The sequence below is a fragment of the Centropristis striata genome, chromosome 13, assembly GCF_030273125.1.
Source record: "Centropristis striata isolate RG_2023a ecotype Rhode Island chromosome 13, C.striata_1.0, whole genome shotgun sequence".
NCBI classification, from domain to species: Eukaryota; Metazoa; Chordata; class Actinopteri; order Perciformes; family Serranidae; genus Centropristis; species Centropristis striata.
The window spans coordinates 5738699-5758623 of record NC_081529.1 but is presented as its reverse complement, the minus strand read 5'-3'; the positions used below and the strand labels follow the sequence as shown (position 1 = coordinate 5758623).

The 19925-nt window shown below is 39.2% G+C and overlaps 2 protein-coding genes across 2 annotated transcripts; both read right to left on the bottom strand.

Annotated features, from left to right (window-relative positions):
* Positions 1 to 2981: 2981 nt before the first annotated feature.
* Positions 2982 to 12684, bottom strand: znf598 (zinc finger protein 598). Its single transcript, XM_059347837.1, has 12 exons — positions 12353 to 12684; positions 10759 to 10871; positions 9102 to 9231; positions 8186 to 8397; positions 6894 to 7111; positions 6680 to 6773; positions 6185 to 6372; positions 5958 to 6036; positions 4991 to 5865; positions 4669 to 4834; positions 4144 to 4291; positions 2982 to 3903 (listed from the first exon to the last, which is right to left on the bottom strand). Exons 1-12 carry the CDS (start codon positions 12524 to 12526, stop codon positions 3529 to 3531), a joined length of 2772 nt encoding a protein of 923 aa, XP_059203820.1. The 5' UTR covers positions 12527 to 12684; the 3' UTR covers positions 2982 to 3528.
* A 1780-nt stretch (positions 12685 to 14464) lies between these two features.
* slc25a17 (solute carrier family 25 member 17) lies at positions 14465 to 19386 on the bottom strand. The gene is made up of 9 exons (XM_059347857.1): positions 19173 to 19386; positions 18689 to 18749; positions 18534 to 18600; positions 18084 to 18235; positions 17851 to 17967; positions 17551 to 17699; positions 16131 to 16226; positions 15819 to 15904; positions 14465 to 14810 (listed from the first exon to the last, which is right to left on the bottom strand). The coding sequence occupies exons 1-9, from the start codon at positions 19227 to 19229 to the stop codon at positions 14657 to 14659; spliced, it is 939 nt and encodes a 312-aa protein (XP_059203840.1). The 5' UTR covers positions 19230 to 19386; the 3' UTR covers positions 14465 to 14656.
* Between the last annotated feature and the right edge of the window lie 539 nt (positions 19387 to 19925).

The following is a 19925-nucleotide window of genomic DNA, read 5'->3' as shown; positions in this document are numbered from 1 at the left end:
TTTTGGACTGCCTGTTTCTGTCCCTGACTTAAATGTGTGAACATTTGTGTTAAAGCTGCTATAATTTCTATTTTATACTAATGTTACAATTTCATTTAAGCAGAGGATTTTATCCAAAGTGACGTACATCTGAGAGAACGACACAAGGAAAGATCTCTGTCCAAATACTTACTGTTCATGGCATCAATATTTCTCAAATATGTGTTTTTATTTTTAAGGTACATTCAGATCATGAAAACTTTCCAAAGCACTTTAAGACTTATTTTAAATTTAATTCTCAGATTCACTCTTATTCAACGCGTCAATCTTTAGATCTTCATCCTCCACGATTTCTGACATGCAGAGGTCAATTTATTGTTCAATTTAGGGACCAAATTATGGAATACCTTTTCTCATCTGGCAAAGGACTCGATCTCTGGAAAAATGCTTCAAAAGATGTCTAAAAGCTCATTTAACTGCTGTTTTAAAATTCTAATTCACAAAAAAATACACTTTTTTAACATGTTCATTTTTGTTTTTGTTATTGTCATTATAACTTGTTGATGTTATACATGTGTTTTTTCTATTATCAGTTTATTTCTTTCTAATAACTATGACTTTTTAGGTGGAGGCTTTAAATAAACCCACCTGGGTTTTCTGCCTCCCCCTGCACTTTACATTATATGTTATCTTTGTCATTTTATGTCATTCTAACTGCAAATAAATAAAACCTAAAAAAAAAAAACCTAGTTAGAAGACAACACAAAATGTGTAACACTTATCAAAGTACTTTGGACAACACTGGTATAAATGTGAAAATGGTGGCTTGCAGTGATCAAGCTACAGAGAATTATAACTTAAATGTAACTATAAAGTTTCAGCTTTACGGAACATGTTTAGCTGAACTCGGATTGAATGAAAACACTGTGAAAGGGTTGATGTTCTAAGACATGTAGCATCTTGTCAATTACAAAGTAGCTACGCCCTAAAGCATACTGTGCTATATCAACTATTCTACTCGAATTAACAAAAGGAACATCGTGCTGTGTTAAGAAAGACTTGAAACTAGTGAATGAGATCATAAATTCATGAGGAAAATGTTTACTTTGATAACGTTTCAACTGAGAAGAAGGATAATTTTTCAGACCTCTTTTACAATCGGACTTCTTTTTGCAACAAGTGGAGTCGCCCCCTGCTGGCCATTAGACAGAATGCAGGTTTACGGCACGTTCGAGGCCTAAAGTATCAGCTCTCGCAGCACTATCACCAAATAAATGGCAGGCAGATGCAGTTAGCTGGAAAACACAGCAGCTAAAGAGCCAGATACAGTTGGAGGAAACCAAAAACAGACTGAATATAGAACTTAAATTCATTAGGGGTGAACAGAAACACGACTCCTAATAAATGATAGTATCACAGTCAGACCTATGTCCACAGCACTGTAGAAAGGCTGCCAATGACAATAATCTAAGCCCAGGATGCAGAAGGAGAGGAGCCATGTGAGAGATGCTGCTAAGGGCACACTTCATCCCAACAGAGGACATCCAGTGAATCAGACTAAAATTAATGACACTGTTGCTTCATAATGACTGGATGTAAAGATAAACCACCATTTGTGAACAAGCCATACCAATTGTAAAGATGATACATTATAATGGTGTTCTCATCTTGTTTACGCTGCCCCAAAGTATCCGAAACAGTTATTGTAGGTTTTAAAAGATATGAAATATTCAGCTAGACTTGTGATTCTCTTTTTAAAAATGCATGCACTGCAATCATTAGCAGGAGTTATAATCCAAGTATTTAGCCAAGGATGCAATATTTAAGGTATAACAGTACAGTATAGAGACATTGTATGAAAATGTAGAAAATGGGTACCGCTTACATGTTAGGTAACATAAGACTAATAAATAACATATAGGTGATTATAAAGAAGCACATTTTTTTAATGTGGCAAGTACGTCTCATCAGGCAGAAATTACTGGCTGCTTAAAGCAATAATTCTACCCCAAAATGACCGATCCATGCAACGCTTGACGAATAGCTTGCTTCTCAAACTTGAGACCTTCTATGCGGGTCCAATTTACCTCCATATATCAAGAATTTTCTGTTTTCTTCATTACCCGTGGAGGAATGAGGAAAAAAACATTTTTCTTTAAGAATTCATTGTGTGAGTTTTTGATACAAATGATGATTTAACGAGTGACCCCTTTACAAACCATCTTTAAATGCGACTTTATCACCACACATTTCTCCCAAACACGCAAAGACAGAAACTCACAGTGCTGACAGAAAGAGCTTTATTGAGGCCAGACAGAAAATAGAGTGAGCTGCTGTATGATGTTTGGACAAACTTTATACACAGACACACACTCACACACTCATTCAGACAAAAACACACACAAGACAGACATACACCTAGGTGGGCAGCGGTGTAGGCAAAGGGTCCTGAGAGAGAAGATGAACAGAATGTGTGCTGGATGTAACCAGTCCCCCTCTAACAAACAGTAAACATGCCCAGTGTGTCAAAGCTGGAATTCAAATGGAGAGTATGGGGGAATGACAATGCTTTTTGTGTCTCAAGCATTATGATAGCACTATTTGATTGATTTCTTCATGATAAATGACAATTTATACCATAATAAAACCTGGAAATTTAATAGAAAGCGCTACTGACAACCACAGTGGTTTGTGTCTCATTTTGAACATAATTATGGAAACATTTGAGGTTCCCTTTTGCAACACCACTGAATAACCAGTCCATGAATCAGCCAGCAAATCACATCTAATGGTGAGCATTATGCTACACATTAAAGAATAAAAACGTTAATACTGTGAACTGAAATTTGTTCTAATTCCTGAAGTAGCTTACTTCCTGTCACTCACCCTCCCACACAACGGGAACAATCAAACGTTCAACAACACATTCTTTCTCTGCACGAGGCGACGGACAATTAAAAGCAATTAAACAGCTACACTTAAATAAATATAGTGCTAAATAGTTGAACTGAACATATTTTGTGTTTATTGTTATTTAACCAAGCAGCCCCGCTGGGGAATCATACATTATCAGCTTTGATGTTAACAAAATACATTTCATCTTCTGTTTAGGTGAAAACACAAAGCAAGGTAAAAAATGTAAATCAATACAATTTTTTTTTGTGTATTAGGGGAGCAAAGCATTCAAGTAAAAGCCTTAGCTCGTCTCTCCTCTTTCATTAAATAAGTCGACAGTCCTAGTTAGACGTTGCCAGTGCCAGTGCCAGCTGGAGACGTCCTCAAAAGATGTGAGTGGGAAAAGAGTTGAGAAGGGGCAACACTGTGTGTTGAAACCGTTCACGCAAACCACACAAATATGATCCCCTCAGAAAGTAAAAACATCATAAACCATCTTAAATTCCAATTCTCTACGAGTGTTAAGCCCCAAACTCCACTGGGACGTGTTCACAGGGGAAACAGACTGATGTTTCCACACTGGCTGCTGCAGGGCAACTGAAAATTTGCCCTAAAATGGCAAACTGAGCTGACAAAAAAAAAAAAGATGTGGGGCTAGCTGATGATTCGGCTAATCGACTGCAAGGAAGGGAACTCCTCGCTGTCCCTGCTGTGCAGGGTCTTGTGGGAGTTGAAGTCTTTAGGGGCCAGTACCTGTCTGCAAGTGGGGCACACCTGGCAGTCCAGATCAGCCGCTGCGTTCGCCACTGTGGTCGGCATCTGCCAGGCGTTCTTCTTGTTCTTGTTTTTCTTTCCTCCTCCGGTGCCTGACTGCTTCTCCAGCGCCTTACAGTCTCCGTGGGCAGTCAGGAGCTCCTGCTGCTTGCCGGTGTCCGGCAAGAGAACCAGCAGCTCGTTGAAGATGCGGTTAAAGTCGTCCCCGAGCAGGTCCTTGCAGCTGCTGTGGTACTGGACTGCTGATATCAAACTCTGGGAACAATGAGAGAGTCAGAAGAACTATCAACACAACCATACATCTGTGGTGTAAAATCTGATGGTGTTTTATCCGCTCCTTATATAAACTTAATAACCAATGTATGGAAGCCCATTTCCATTAGTAAGAGGAAAAAAAGAGATCCTGTGATTCAATACAATGAGATTTTTTTTTTCAAAAACAATGAGATAGCTCTAATTTTTCGAATCATCATTTTGTTCATTATGAGTGAGTACCTGTCTGAACTGTGCAGAGTAGTTTTTAAACTGGTTGAACTTTGACTCATCGTTGTGGAGGTATTTTCTGATGGACTGGATCAGCTCCAGGTTTCTCTGATGGAAGTCCTCTGGCACCAGGTAACCACTGCTCGACACCTTGGGGGGCCTGTGACATAATGACAGGTCAATAAATCATATATTCACCCACCTTAAAGGCACCAACATCAAAAATGTGTTTGTCAAACAGCAGCAAACCAAAAGGAGGTTGTGTTTTAAAAACAGAGATTCAGTGTGCCAGTTAAGCAGTGCCTTAAACCTGCATTCTCTCTGATGGCCAGCAGGGGGTTGCAAACAGCAGTCCAATTGTATAGAAGTATATGAGAAGATGACACTACTGTTTCACATAATTTGTAACCTCAGCAAACGTCATCATAATGAGTCTATGGATATTCAAGTTAAAGTATTATGATCCCAGGTAGAGTAAAATAGACGATAAAGCAGCCAAAATGCTAAACTAAATGCTAAAAGAGGAAATTGGCTCACGGGTTGACTGCAGACGGAGCGGGCTCCACCACATTGCTGTTGAGAGGAATCCCGGTGAATCCTGGAGGAGGTTTAGTGGCTGAGACTCCCAGGCCGGGGGGAGGTGGGGGCATAGCGGAGGATGCAGCAGTAGCTGAGGCCTTCAGCGGGAAGGAGGATTTAAAGCCTGAGAGATATACACAATGTGAGTTACAAGTCATACTGCAAGACAAGGACCACAACAACTGACTTAAAGTGAACATGTAATGTATTAGGTATGATACAGTAAGTAAAAAATACAAGTTGAGAAAGGACAAGAGCTGAATATAGTGATGTAATGTACCTGGTGGTGGGTTCTTGGTCTTGAGAGCAGGGAAGTCCTCCTCCTGTTCTGGAGGAGGGTCTGCCTTGGGGAGAGGGGTTATTGCAACTGCCTCCTTACTAAGAGGCGGTGATTTCTCAGGGTGGCCATTAGCCAATCCACTCATCAGTGTTGCTGGAGCACTGGAGGGGGGTTTGTTCCAACTTTTCTCAGGGACGTTCTCCTTCTGTGCCGCTGTTTCTACTGCCATAGTTTGAACAGTTTGTGTCGTCCCTGACATCGAAGACACAGACGTCGCTGGAGCGCTCTTCTGTTTTTTCTTCTTGCTGGCTTTAGAGGTAGGGGGATCAGGGTTGGGGGCCGGGTTTGGAGGATTGGAGGTCGCTGTGGAGGGTTTGCTGTTGCCTCCTTTGACAGTGAGCAGAGAGGAGATATCCAACATGGTCGGCACCGAGCGGAACTCCTGCTGTGTCAATCCTCCGTTGTTGTCTTCATCAGAAGAAGGAGGAGAGCGGGCGGATGCTGCTTTCCCATTCTCCCCTACCTTCTTTTTCTTCCGTGAAGATGAAGAGTTGGAGGAGGAGAGGAGCTGAGGGCCAGAAGACGCAGACGAGAGAGGAGGGGAAGGTCTGGAGGATGGAGGAGGGTGGGAGTTGGGTTTAGCTGCAGTGGTGTGGTTGGACCAAGCAGAGTTGGCACCAGTTGTGTGTTTGAGGGGTCGGATTTTGGACACGAGCGCGGGGAAATCCTCCTCTTGGAAAGAGGAAGTCTTCCTAGGTTGGGCCGAGTATGCCGGGGTCATGGGGGATGGAACGGCAACAGCTGAGAGGCTGGGGAAGTCGTCTTCCTTCAAAGCTGCATGGGTTGTTGTTACTGCTGCAGGAGCTGACTTTACACTGGAGGGATACAGACAAGAACAGGATTGAACATTTCAGGACACTACGGTGTGTGATGGGTATTTCAGTTTGTACTGCATGTAAAAAGTTACATGGGTGGGGCAGCTGTGGCTCCTAAAGCTGGAAAGTCGTCTTCTCTATCCCCTGGATCAGCGCTCTTCATTGTTCTTACTGTTAGAGAGAGAAATACATCCACACAATGTGAGTTTTCCTGCTGATAATCTCTCTCTGCTTTTCCTGCTTCTGCAATATTTATATCTGCCCATACAGCTAAATTATGACTCTTTTTAATATTTTAAATCAATTTATTTTTTTTCACCTGGAGGTTTGCTTATTGGTTTGATGTGTCCGGTCCTGTGTCTGGGCTCTTCTGGTTGTGTTCTCTCGGGCCTCTCCTCTCTGCAGTGTTTGGGAGCGCTCCTCTCCTGCATCGCTCCTCTCTCCTCCTGTCTACGCTTCGCCATGGATGCCCTCATAGCAGCCGCCATCTCCCTGTCCTCCTCCTCTCTGCACGCACAAAAAGAAATGCATTAGAAAAAACATACCACAAGAACAGCTTGGAAATTGATTGCAACAGCTTAGAAAATGTTTATAGTTTGGACTTGTCTTCAACACAACCAAGTGCCTTATTATCGGACATTGCACAGAAAGGTAGGTCCTACATCTTTGTCTGTCCTGCAAAGTTTTGGTATTCAGTTGGTGCAAAGATACAAAGGAATCTACCAAACATGTAAAGCCGAGAGTCTGATGCTTACTGTAATTCACACTAATGAACTTCCATCCAATCGATGCAGCATTGCGAATTTAGACTCACCGGGAGTACCTCCAGCTCTTCTGTCCCCCATGAGACCGTCCTCTTCCTCCACGACCCTGACGCATCTCCTCATAGTCGTCACCTGTCACCAGGCCTAAGGACACACACATTTTATTCACATTTACTGCCTTGTAACTACAGTTATGTCAGCAATAAAGCTCTAAATATAAAGATGAGGTCAGTCTCAAACACAGAGCAGTACATCTGCACTGACCTTCATTTCTCCTCTGTTGTCTCGGGGCGTAGTTAAACTGCAGGTCGATGTGGCGGTTCTGTCGAGCCTCTGCTCTGTTCTTGCTGTGTTCTGCAGCCTTGTGGGCCTTGTAGTCGATCTCCGAGCGGAATGCATGGGTGAACTGTTCTGTGGCACAGCGGCCCTCTTCACACAGGTAGTGGCTCTCTCTGAAGTGCTCGCTCAGGTACTGATAATCGCTGTTGATATCAGGGTTACAAATCAAATTTAATAAAGAAAAAAAAATGGTTTAACCTACAGAGCCACCACACAGAGGCTGATTAACCCTCTGAACCTAGCAACCAGAGAGCCACAAATAAGCCATTTCCACTAATGAGAACCTGTAAAAAAACAACATTCAGTTCTCTGCTCCTCCTGGAGAGCCGTGATTGCCTTGACTGAACTGCAGGCTGTTTACACAGAGCAGAGAGGAGAGTAAAAGTAGTTGAAAGAAGTGGTTGTGAGAATGTCAACAGTTCAATATGTATAGCATGTGGAGCCCTCATTTTTATCCCAGCATTACATTTTTGTGAACTTGGAAAATATATATATTTTTAAGGTAATAAAGAAATTCAACTTGTGTTTTTTTGTATGATTAACAGCATTGTGTTACACCGAGTAAAAGTAATCTTTAAGTTCGCCCTACTTCTAACCATGTTTGTGTTGTTTCCATAGAGGTGATATAAATATAAATATACACTAGTGATCAAAGTGTTGTTTTCCATGAAAACAAACTGTTTTATTCATGAATGAGTTACAAAATGAATCGAAAATATAGTAAAGACATTGGCAAGGGTAGAAATAATAATTTTAACCTGTACAAATCTCCAACTTTACCTGTAGATACTCAACCAGCCTGAGGAAGGATCAATTTATTGCTTCTAAAATCAGCACAAAACAGTTTCAGCTGTGCTAACATCATGCTCAGGTGTTTTAACACATGAGTGATGGTTGCTTTCCATATATATATATATATAGTCTTTTCCAGCTACAATAGTCATTTACCACATTAACAGTGTAGACTGTACGTCTGAACAATTTAATATTATTTTCATGTTAAAAATTTGTGCTTTTCTTAAAAAAATAAGGAGATTTCTAAGTGACCCCAAACTTTTGAGTGGTAGTGTAAATATATAAAGCTTTTTATTGTCGTAAAAAGCAAGGCCACAGTGAGTAAAATCTGACAGGAAAAAAAACGCCCTGAAAGAGCTCGGGGTTCAGAGGGTTAATGAACAAATCAGGTGTCTCTGTGTGTGTGAAACAGCTGTACACACCTGTAGTATTCCTGGGAACCGTCTGCATCACAGAAATGGCAGAAGTAGTGGTCCCTGCGCAAGTGTTTAAGCAGCTCGTCATTATCAAGGTAACGGTCATCACAGAACTTGCAGAGCGGGTGTCCTCTGTGACTGGTGTCGTCTGGGTCTCCATGTGCTCTGTGGCGTGCCAGCTCCTTACGATTGTACCATTTACGCTCATGGGAAAAGATCTGGAGGCAGACAAAGATCACAGTCCAGATTTAACTTGTCGTCAAAATGTTCCAATAAGTAAGCAAGTGCTCCAGAGTACGGAGTAGTTTAATGGAGCAAAAATATATCTGTCCATCAATAAATACAGTGTAGGTCACATTGCAAAGAGAAGTATAAATAGCTACAAAACAAGTGGTGCTGGGAACAATTACGTGGATCAATATTTACTGCTAATTCTGAAATAACAATATGAAAATAACTTTTCCTTTCCTGGTGTAACCAGATGCCAAACTCTGTCAGTTGTTCTTAGTAAGACAATGTTATGGTTTCTCCTTCAACCAGGAACAAGTTTAGCAACATTTATTTCAATACCAGATCGACAATGTGCCAAGGATAATGCTTAGGTGCCCTCAGGTGGTGCTAAAAGTAAACTAGTGTTTTAATAGCACTAGCAATAGAATTCCACAAAATTATGAGAAAAATGATTAATGTTATTTGCCCCCCATTTATCTTTAAGCTTGATTCTTGGTTTCCCATTCAGGACCTTTTGCCAAAGCTCTTATTATCCATCACCTGACCTTGTTGGTGGTCCAAAGCTATATATGTAGTGCTGAGATGTTGGCAGAAATCAAATCTATATTTGATGGTACAAACAACAGATCAGTGTATCTGATCAGGACTGCTTGTGCTAGGGATGTATCTCTCTGGTATTATGACACTTTACCTTGAGATGCTTTGTGCAGAGTTTGCAGCAGAAGAGCTCGTGCTGCTTCCTCATGTGCTGCTCCAGCTCCTCAAACCTTGAGAAGACTTTCGGCTCAGAGCAGCGGAGGCACTCTGGCAACAGCAGATGCCTGATAACACAGAGAGAGAGAAAGTCAATCAGTGTCGAGCTAGAGCAAACACACAATCATAAACTACAGTCATGATTAAAACCAAAGTCCTGGTAGCACAGATAAATTGCTTGGGGCAATCAATTCATTTACAATCAAGAAAATGACTCAGAGTGATCAAGCAACTATTAAGTTAATGAATATTTCAGCCCCACTGGTGCTATGCTATCATAAGGAGAAAACACTAGAGGACCCTATTTCTGTTGGTGGTTATCAGAGGTGGGACCAAGTCATTGTTTTGCAAGTCAGCCCTAAAGTCCCGAGTCAAGTCCCAAATCAAGCCCGACAAGTCCCAAGTCCTACAGTTTGAGTTTCGAGTCCTTTTAATAACAGAGTACTAATATTTACACAGATCATGTATGATTTTAAAATTTGTATTTATTTATCAAAACTTTTTTTTGTAAGGACATTCTTCAAACATATTTAAATAACATAACAAGAGCATAGTGTTGACCACTTTGTAGTTTTTATACCCGAATTAAACTATCTTTGGTATCATTTTTGCAAACTTGCCCCGTTTTTGACAGTTCTTCATTGGTTGTCCTGCAATTTGACTGGATGGATGCAGTCGACTCAAAATAACGTTGATGGAATTTGATTGAATGTTTTGCCGACAGCACACGTCAGACACACACAGCGAGACACGCACACATTTACACAAAGGGAGATAGAGCGGTCCTTAGTAACAGACTTTTTGATCTTTGGGTTTTGGGGAAAGTAGCAAATCCTTTCAAGTCAAAAGGCTCAAATCAAAGTGAAGTCACAAGTCAGAAGTTATTAGTCCAAGTTGAGTTGCAAGTCACTTTATATTTTGTCAAGTCAAAAGTCATCAAATTCGTGACTTGAGTCTGACTCGAGTCCAAGTCATGTGACTTGAGTCCACACCTCTGGTTGTTATATTATATGCATATTCCACCATACCATGACTCATTCATTAGGCTACTCCCATAGATAGATATATATATATATATATATATATATATATATATATGGCTACTCCATTCAAGGGTTGGGTACCAACCAAATCACTGCAGATTAACATCATATCAATCTTGCCAAATTCCAGTACCCGAGAGTGCATCTGGGTGAGAACGCAACTTCACAGTATAGCAACGAGAGAGAGAGACAAGAGGTAGTTTTCTATGAAGCCAGGAAAGTGACTATAGATTGTGTCCTTGAAAAGAAAATCTGGCATTGAAAAGAAAACCTTAACTAAAATCAAAACAATGTCTGACATTGAAACGCAGTATTTACAAACGTCTCCTATTTTTTGCATTTGATGTGTTTTTGAATGAAAATCAGATTTTTTGAGGTTGTTGGTTTTTTTACACTGCCAGTTTCTATTCAGTGACAGTGACTTTCAGTTTCAATTCTCTCAAAATTAACAGAATTTGACTGGGGGTGTAGTCGTTAGGGCTGTCAGAAAGGAGAGTCAAAATAACTTTAGATAACACAATCTAAATAATAGAGAAAAGAGCAGATCAGTACCTGTACTGGGCGTAGATCTTCTCGTCAGAGAAATAGATATCATGCTTCTTCTCACAGGGGAACTGCTGATAGGGCAGAGCCGAAAAGGCCTCCAGTTTTTTCACAAACACCACCTGAGAAAAACATGACAGTCAGAATGAAAGAAACACCAACATTTAATGCTACCCACAAAGGCTGCAGGCCCATTACTGTTAGCCTTTTGGCACAGTGTTTAGTACATGTAAATCTACCTATCCATGTACTTTGAAAATACAGTGCTTCAGTTGAGACATTTGACGCTAAGGTTTTAATGTGATCTTAACCTAACTTTGACCAAAAAACAAAACAACGGCTGAGCTCTTGGACTTCCAGCAAACATAAGATAGTGATGTCTAGTTAACTAAGTTTATTTCTGTATCCAGTGTCTTTAGAATATGGACTCACCTGCTCTTCTCAGGTAGACCTTATGCATATTCAAATGTGTGCTAAAATATGGCTGCAATGGCAAGCTATAAGTAATATCAGTATAAAAGCCAGATGAAATACTTGTATAATGTGATTGTAATAGTAAAATAGTAGTAAATGTAGATGAACATTGCGAAATGTGTTATGTATCAGGCAATAGTGCATTAGCTGCTGTATGTCTCATGTCTGCACTCCCACTAGTTTTTCTGTTTTGGAACTGGGCCTGATTGGCTGAAGTGTGTAGTTAAAAAAATGTATGTTCTAAAGCACCTTTTACAATAGTATTAGAAAGTATGGGTTTGGTAAAACTGAGTGATCAAAATGCTGCTCACCCTATCACAGGTATCTTATGTAATGTTTCCTATGGGATCATGGGAATGCTGTCACCTTATGGAGGCCAGTAAATGCAGGCTGTAAACTTAAAGCTCTAACAAATTAAGCAGTTATAAGCATTTTGACCACAGCAACAATAACATGTAGTTTACAATGAACATTTCACAATTTATATATATTTGAAAGTTGTTAACACTTTGGGAAGGAGTGGGTGTGAGGCCCTTACTGGTGTGACACTTTCAGATTTGAGAAGAACCCGCTACCTGTACCTGAGAGGGGAACAGTTTCCACAAAGAGTGACTTGCAGACAGACACGTTAACTACCTTGAAATTGGTCTTCGTTTAGCTAAATTAACGGCTAAATTAACCGCTGAGCCATTTGACATGTTGGTTTGTTTGAGAGGTGACAGCAGACATGTTCTCCTAGCTAAATATACTGGCCGTTTACTGAATCACACACTAATTGTCACTTTAAGTTAATGGATCAGCCTGGTTGGACTAGCACAGTCGATTTGATAGCTAACTTTACCTGCCTTAAGGTAGCGCTAACTAGCTAACCAACATTGGTTAGCTTGCTAATGCTAGCTTGGGCTGCCTTAGCTAAAGCTACTGACAGCGAGGAAAAAGTAGGTTTGTCTGAACAGTTGGTAGAAACCAGTGGTCGCTGTCTTATTCACCAGTAATGTATATCATTTATTATGACTTCAGCGAAGATGTTATCATACATATTTCTACATATAAAGCCACCAGAGCGCTGCGGCCTAGTTCGTAGCACCAGCCCCACATCCCCGAGGCACAGTAGCGGAGGAATGCGCACCTTGTCGAGCTCCTCCCGGCAGACGGCGCAGTACTTCTGGTCGCACAGCACCCTCATTTTGGTGGAGCAGCGGTAACAAACCGGGTGGTCGCATTTTCCCAAGGCGAAGATCTCGACTTCTTGGCAGCACAGGACGCAGTGCTTCTCTGTGTCTTTAGCGGTTGTTGGAGCCATGGCGGTGAAAAGGCACAAATTAACTTTAGCACTATTTGTTATTGGGGAGAGCCACAGCCGCTGGAGCGCTTACGTAATAATGAAAGTCTGAGCTGCTGCCGCGTCACCTCACTGTGTTGTTCCTCCGATCTGTAAAGTATGAGGATGGGCCGCCTGTCTTCCGGTGCAGCGCTGCTTACACCTATCGCCCGCCTGTCCATCTGCGCACACTACATGACTATGATCATGACGGATCCACGTGTGTCCCGTGGTGTGCGCCCACCGGCTTTAGCCTATGGACTGAGCTGATATGGGCTACTGCACGTTTGGGAAACATTAACATGTGCAACAGGGTCTTGGAAAAATAATTATGTAATGACACATCTCTCGATTTCCATAACGTGACTTGCACAAATGTCAATATAAGTACTTATTTTTTGGGGGGGATACAGGGGACATGTCCCCTGCACTTTTTCAAAAGGCCATTTTTGTCCAAAACAGAAACGTCAGGCACTAGGACCAACCAAAATGTATTATTATTATTATTATTATTATAACTGGAGTACGGAAGCGTATTGCTGCCGCCCTTATAAAAAAATATCCTCCATTTATCTCGTTATAACGAGATACTATCACGTTATTTCGAGATAATGAGTTTCTCGTTATAACGAGATACTTTCATTATCTCGTTATAACGAGAAACGATCATTATCTCGAAATAACGTGATAGTATCTCGTTATAACGAGAAACTTTTATTATCTCGTTATAACGAGAAACTGTCATTATCTCGAAATAACGTGATAGTATCTCGTTATAACGAGATAAATGGAGGATATATTTTTTTATAAGGGTGGCAGCAATACGCTTCCGTACTGTAGAACCTCAACAATGCATAGAATTTTTTTTTAAAAAGCTCATATTCAATGCCAAAAAGATACACTTTTGATTATTTTTATTCATTATTTTCATGTGTGTTGAAAGCAACACACGCAGCAACTGTTTAAAAACACCAACAATGAAAGATTTAGGTAAAAATACAATAAAAGCTCAGATTACAGATGTGATTTTATACATCCATACTCATGATAATTGTGACAAAAGTTTTTTCCTCTATAACCGTATCATCAAAATTGATGATTGTTACACCGCAAATTGTCACACTGTTCATGTCATGTATCAATATAGCCTATTTTGTCAGGTGATGGATAGTAGAGATGCAGAAGGAGATACAGGAGGAGAGGCTGAAGGAGGTAGAGGAGGGGAAGCTAGAGGAGATGGAGGAGGAGAGGCTGAACGCTGAGGTTGAAAGAATAAACAATAAACTTAAAAGTAATAATAGAAAACTAGAAGAACTACTAGAAAACACAGTGAACTTAAAGAGTTTGAGTTTTATTAAAGATACTTGTGTCCCCCCCCCACCTCTGAAATCAAAATTACTCCATTCTGTTCCTGAGTTATGGCGCTAAATAATCATCAGAAAAGTGGTTTGATTATGTCCCAGTGAAGATGATCTTTTTCATTTGATCCTAATAGAGTAATGTCATGATTAGTGCATAGTCTTTGTGTCATGGTTAAAATGTGTCTTGTGACTCCCATGATGGCTGTAGCCTGCACAGAGGCATTAAAATGAATGATCAACAGCTAAAGATATGCTGGATCCTACAATTCCCATAATTCAACCCAATAACAACTTTTATAGGATGATGATCCATGCTAATTAAATGCCCTCATCTTTAAACTCCCAGTTTATAATGCAGGTTTTTCTGCCAGATATTGGAAATCTTGGTCTAAATCAAGATATATTTGACAACTTGACAACAGGTTGGACTGTGTGTATTAGTACATACAAAGCTGGTTTTAACCACAATTGTTACTTTTACCTTACGCCAAGCAGAGAGGGGAATTACTTCTTAGACATGTGATGATGTCCAGATAATAAAAACAAAAAGAGGGAGAGGTTTCTGCAAATGGTGCAATGCTTTATTGGTTGGATTATTAGTAGAATGAGGTCACCATTAAAGATTAACCTTTTTCATGAAAGTGATAGATATCCAGGAAGTTGAAACTCCCATCAAGGAGGTCTGTAAGCAGTGATCACTGCAGTCAGTCAGTGCTTTAATGTGATCAAACGTTCATGGTTGTGAAGCAAGCTAGCGTTTCTTGTAGTGGTTGCTGCTCAGTCCCATGACTCTGAAAGTGCAGCTGGCAATCTTCTCATAGAGAAGGAACATGAGGGCAGCAGTCAGCACCGTCTGCAGCAGCTTGGCCTCCAGGCCTTTAAACAGGCCCAGCATGCCATACTTCCTGTAGAAGGAAACCAGGGTCAAAACAGAAAAATATTAATCGATTATTAATTAAATCTGAAGGGAAGTCTTGTTCACATTTATTCATGCAGAGGGTGTATTATGTATATCATTCCGCATACACAAAAGTCAAAGAAAGAGCTGCATTATTATGGATGCAATTATAAATAAGATGGTTAAAAAGACTGCAGGCATCTCAGATCGGTTTCTCAAATGAGTTCTCTTAGTTTTACTGTCCAGTTATCTGCAGCGGTTCATGTGGTAACAGCATAAGCATACAGTATATGATAACATGTAAAATGTGTTATCTGGTTCATGACAATATGCAAGTCATGTGAACAAAACTTTTTCCACATGACTGTTTGTCTCATTTTGCTGATATGAAATTGGGTCGTAGTCATATTCACAATTATTTATGTCAGTATTGAGATCATCGTATTCAATACGATTACTCATTCACTTTGTAAACATCATACTTTTATTTAATTTTAAATAAACCTTTAAATAAAAAAACTTGTCTTTTTAATATCGGATTTTCTCAAGCATTTAATATAATTCAACTGAAAAAAATCCTCAATTAATTCATTCATTAATGTAAAAAAAATCAAATAAGTAATAAATCATTTATAAATATACAAATTAAATAAAAACAAAAATAATATATACACCGTAATTAATTCTGTTACTTTTATAATTTTTAAATGATATGACTGACAGTTTGAAATCCATAAATATAAACAGCGAATGGTTTCCTTTGTCCAGATTAACTAACTAAACTGATTTGGACCATCAGTATGAACAGAGTTTCAGTTTTTTTCACATTATATAACACATTTCCCATAATTCAACTGCTAGAAGTGCTCCAAGTCAAATGTATGCTTCCTGCACTTATGTATCTAAGTAAAGGCACTTAAATTGAGTTATAATAGCTGGTAAAAGTAAAACTGCAGCCTCATTTGAAAACCTTAAAATCGAATCTATGTGTGTGCTTGTGTGTGTTGGTACCCACCTCACCCTGTTGACCAATAGACACTTGATAGTCCTAAGACTAGACAGCAGCTTTGACTCGCCTGTTGACTCGTTGAACTGACCAAACTGTAGTGATTAAAAAAAATAAAAATAAAAATGCATTCTTGAAGCTCTGATGTGTAGAATTTGTATTTCTATTGTAGCATTTTATCAATTATTCTTATGGCATTCACATTTATTTGTAGAAAAATGGAAAAACTGTGTGAGGGGAGTTTTAATTATACATTTTACAAAATCAACCACGTCTCTCATTTTACATGCGGTGCAGACTTAATGTGCACTTTAAACTTACCCTGAGAATGGACTGTATAGTCTGCAGTGGGTATGTCACAATGGTGGCAACAGCTTTAGCAACAGCGCCGATGATGAAGAACTCAGCAGATGACAGCTTGAAGAGAACAGAAGAAAACTCTCACAAACTGATCACATGAATAATCTACAGACTACATGTAATTTAGCAGACACTTTTATCCAAAGCGATGTACATTTGAGAGATCATACAACACAAGCAAAGATGAAGTCAAGAAACAACACAAGTATAAGCAAGAATAAGTGGCATAGACTAAGTTCAGTCCTGTTAGGACGTGAGTGTTTTTAGGACGAAAGGGCTTTTCGGTAGTGAGAGCAGATGGTGCAAACATATATATATATTTTTGTATTGTTCTGTGTGTCGATTATGTGCGTAGATGATCAGTAAAGGGCTCGGTCTTCGGTCCCTTTTTGAAAATTTAGGAGATAAGTAATAAGTAACACGCTTCCATCCTTTACCGTCAGCATCAGATTATCCTCGACTTAAACATTTATTCACAATTGCCCCGGCAGACTACAAAAAAAATGTCAAAAATCATGTAGTGTGAAATCAGGCATTCACACATGTTCAGCCAAAGTATCTGCTTCATCAGTCTCTATCTGCTTAAGCCTCACAAAAAGCATGAGAACAGAATTACTGCATATTGAGTGTCTACTCATCCAGATGATAGGATGACCTGAAGGAACTTTCCTCCTTTACTCTCCCATTGGTTAATTACAACTGCATGTGTTTTTATTTATCATTTAGATTTTATTTTCATTTTTAGCTGTTAGACGTTTTAAATAAATAAAATACATTTAAATCTAAATCACGTTTTTGTACAACCATATGGCACATCTGTTAACCTGTAATAATACTGTATTATCAGTATTATTATTATATGACAATATAATATTATAAATTATATTATATTCTGGGTATTCAGTTTATTTTTTAACATTTTAACTCTTGAACATATTTTGGGACTTTATAAATAGTTGATATTGTATAAATCAATTTCAAGTAATTTTCATAACGTGCTCTTATATGAACTGTACATTTTTATTATAAAGTTGTTGTTTTTCCACATATAGAATTTCAGCAGTCAACTCTTTTTATTTCCATGTATATATAAAAGAGTCTGTGCAAGAAAGTTTAAAATCCCATATCAGCTGGGCTGACTGATGCACTCAAATGGGCCAAAAAAAATTAAATTGCGAAAAAACTGCTATTGACCATCTAAAAAAATGTAAAAAAATTTTTTTAAACTGATGCGATGAATAATAAAAAATATAATATTGTAATTTTCAACTCAAATTGTCCAACTTTCTCATATCTCTGCTTGTCTGTACTTCCTCAAATACTGCTCGAAATCCATCACTCATCTTCCCTTTACTTCAAATGTTTGTAATCTCTAACTCACCTCCCTGGGAACTCCTCTTTTCAGCTGCCTTTTCAGGCCTTCGTAAATCATGAACTGGATGGCGGGGTTCAGCACCAGCAGCAGTGACGGGAAGGTCCCGTTCCACAGGGCTCCCACACCTTCATCACGGATGATCTGCGCAAATGCATCTGCGAAAAACAAAAGAGCAAATTAGCCATTATTTTTTAAAAAAAGGGCCTAATCTAAGAGCATCCAGGTATGGCACTAAATGTCACATCCTGTATGTGGTGAATGAATACTGCCTAAGAGTAAAAGAGTTATCAGACAATGACAATTTACCCAGAATGCCAGAGTAGTTGGTGGGCCGTATGTCTGCATTGCGAAACTTGGAACCCTGAAGCTTCAGCCTGGTGTTGACCACCCATAAAGGAGTGGTCAGCAGTACGTTTACAATACCTGAAGACAAGAAGACACATGACATTCAAGACAAGTCATTCAGAAATGGACTGCAATCTGAAAATAGAAGGACTTTCTTGTCCAAGGCTTTTATGATCATTTAATGACCCATTTACCTGCAGCGATGCCAATCATTAAGTCTTTGCTTGGTGCCGACTGCTTGCTCTTCAGCAGACTAGTCTTGAGACCGTGGAAGCAGTAGAAGTAGACAAAGTTGGAGCAGCAAAGACTGCAGATGACCGGAAACCAGCCTCTGTACGGAGCTAGTCTGCACAGGGAATACAGGGACACATCTACTGATATTCTGTTGTGGACATAGCAGATTATATGTATACTGTGCCAGCAATGCATATACTATACACATGTAAGTATCTATTTTTTACACATATATGAAGTGACAAAGCTAAAACAAAGAATAAAAAAGTACTTAACTAAATCAATGCTGGTCTAACATTTTAAATATATGTATATATGTATATATATATATATATATATATATATATATATATATATATATATATATATTATTATTATTATTATTATTATTGTTTGTTTTTTTTACTCACAGTCCTTCTTCTTTGACAATTTCTGCCAGAATGGCTGGCGTTGATTTTGCCCTCCTATTTTCATCCACTGAACACAAACAAGAGACAACTTGTATTGAATGACATTACATTGGAAAAATATAATAACTGTCGATTGCATCACTACAGTTTCTTACCTTGTAGCCTCAGTCTGGCAGTATCAAGCGGGAAGAATACTGTCATGGCAGTCACACTTCCCTAAAAAGGGCAACAGTCAGTTTTTTTAGGGAAGAGATATATACAGTGCCTTTTTGCTTTCTGTCACCAAACTCCAATGACAGAACTAATAATTTTGGGTACGCATAGCACAAAACTCCCATTAAGATGGTGCGTTTATATTTTCTGAATTATTATAAAACCCTAATCTATTCGGCTGGTTTGTTAGATTATATGTAATACCAGCTATTGCCGAATGAGAAGGTTGGTCTAAACATCTTAAGATTTTAAAATCTTGGTCTATTTAATGTGGTTTAATGCGCTACCAGGTCTAAAATCATCAGGATACGTTAAAAATGTTAATGGAGTTTTGTGTTGAAGATTAAAAGCGTATGACTAACTATATATCTATTGCCTTTATGCACCCAACTACATTAATTAATAGAGAAAGTAAAGCTAACTTACCATTGCTCCTGAAACAGCATGAACTAAACCCTCATACGAGAAAACCGCCAAACTCATTTTGAATCAGGTTATGGTTATTTTTGTTTACAACCTTTTGCTCGACTTAAACAAACCCAACGGAAACTTCATTAAACTCAGTTTGTAAACAAGACAGCTGTTATGCCCTCTATCTCTCTCTCTGCTGCTGCGACGGTTTCTGTTTTGCTTCCTTGTGGCTGACTTACAGACGCTTTCCACAGAACACAGGGGCATTATGGGTAATGGAGTTCTGGCTACAGCCTAGAGCAGGGGTCGGCAAAAGAGCCAATGTTGGCCGAAAAAAAGGGAAAAAATGTCGGAATGGAGCCTCAAGCCTTATTTCAAGCCTTATGATGAGGATAAAATAGCCTACTAAGTCTAAACTATCCTGCCGGCTTTACTAATAGGTCATAATGAGCACTATCAATATGATTTTTTCAGAAAGCAGTGAGAACCAAAGTGCAAATGAGAGTCTTGACACCGAAGGAATATCTCAAGAGATTTGGAATCGAAAGCTAGCCTAGCTAGGGAAACTTAAGAGGAAACTTTAGGGAAACTTTTGAGGTTAAGGTGCCAGGCTGTAGACTTTCATAGGCTATGATGTACATTTAAGTTGACCAAAAAGTAAAAAAAAAATAAATGTTGTGTTTCAGTGTCGTATATAAGCCTCACATTTTTACAATCAAAGAATGCAAATTGCTTTGGGTCTACACCAATGTTTAAACAAATAACCGT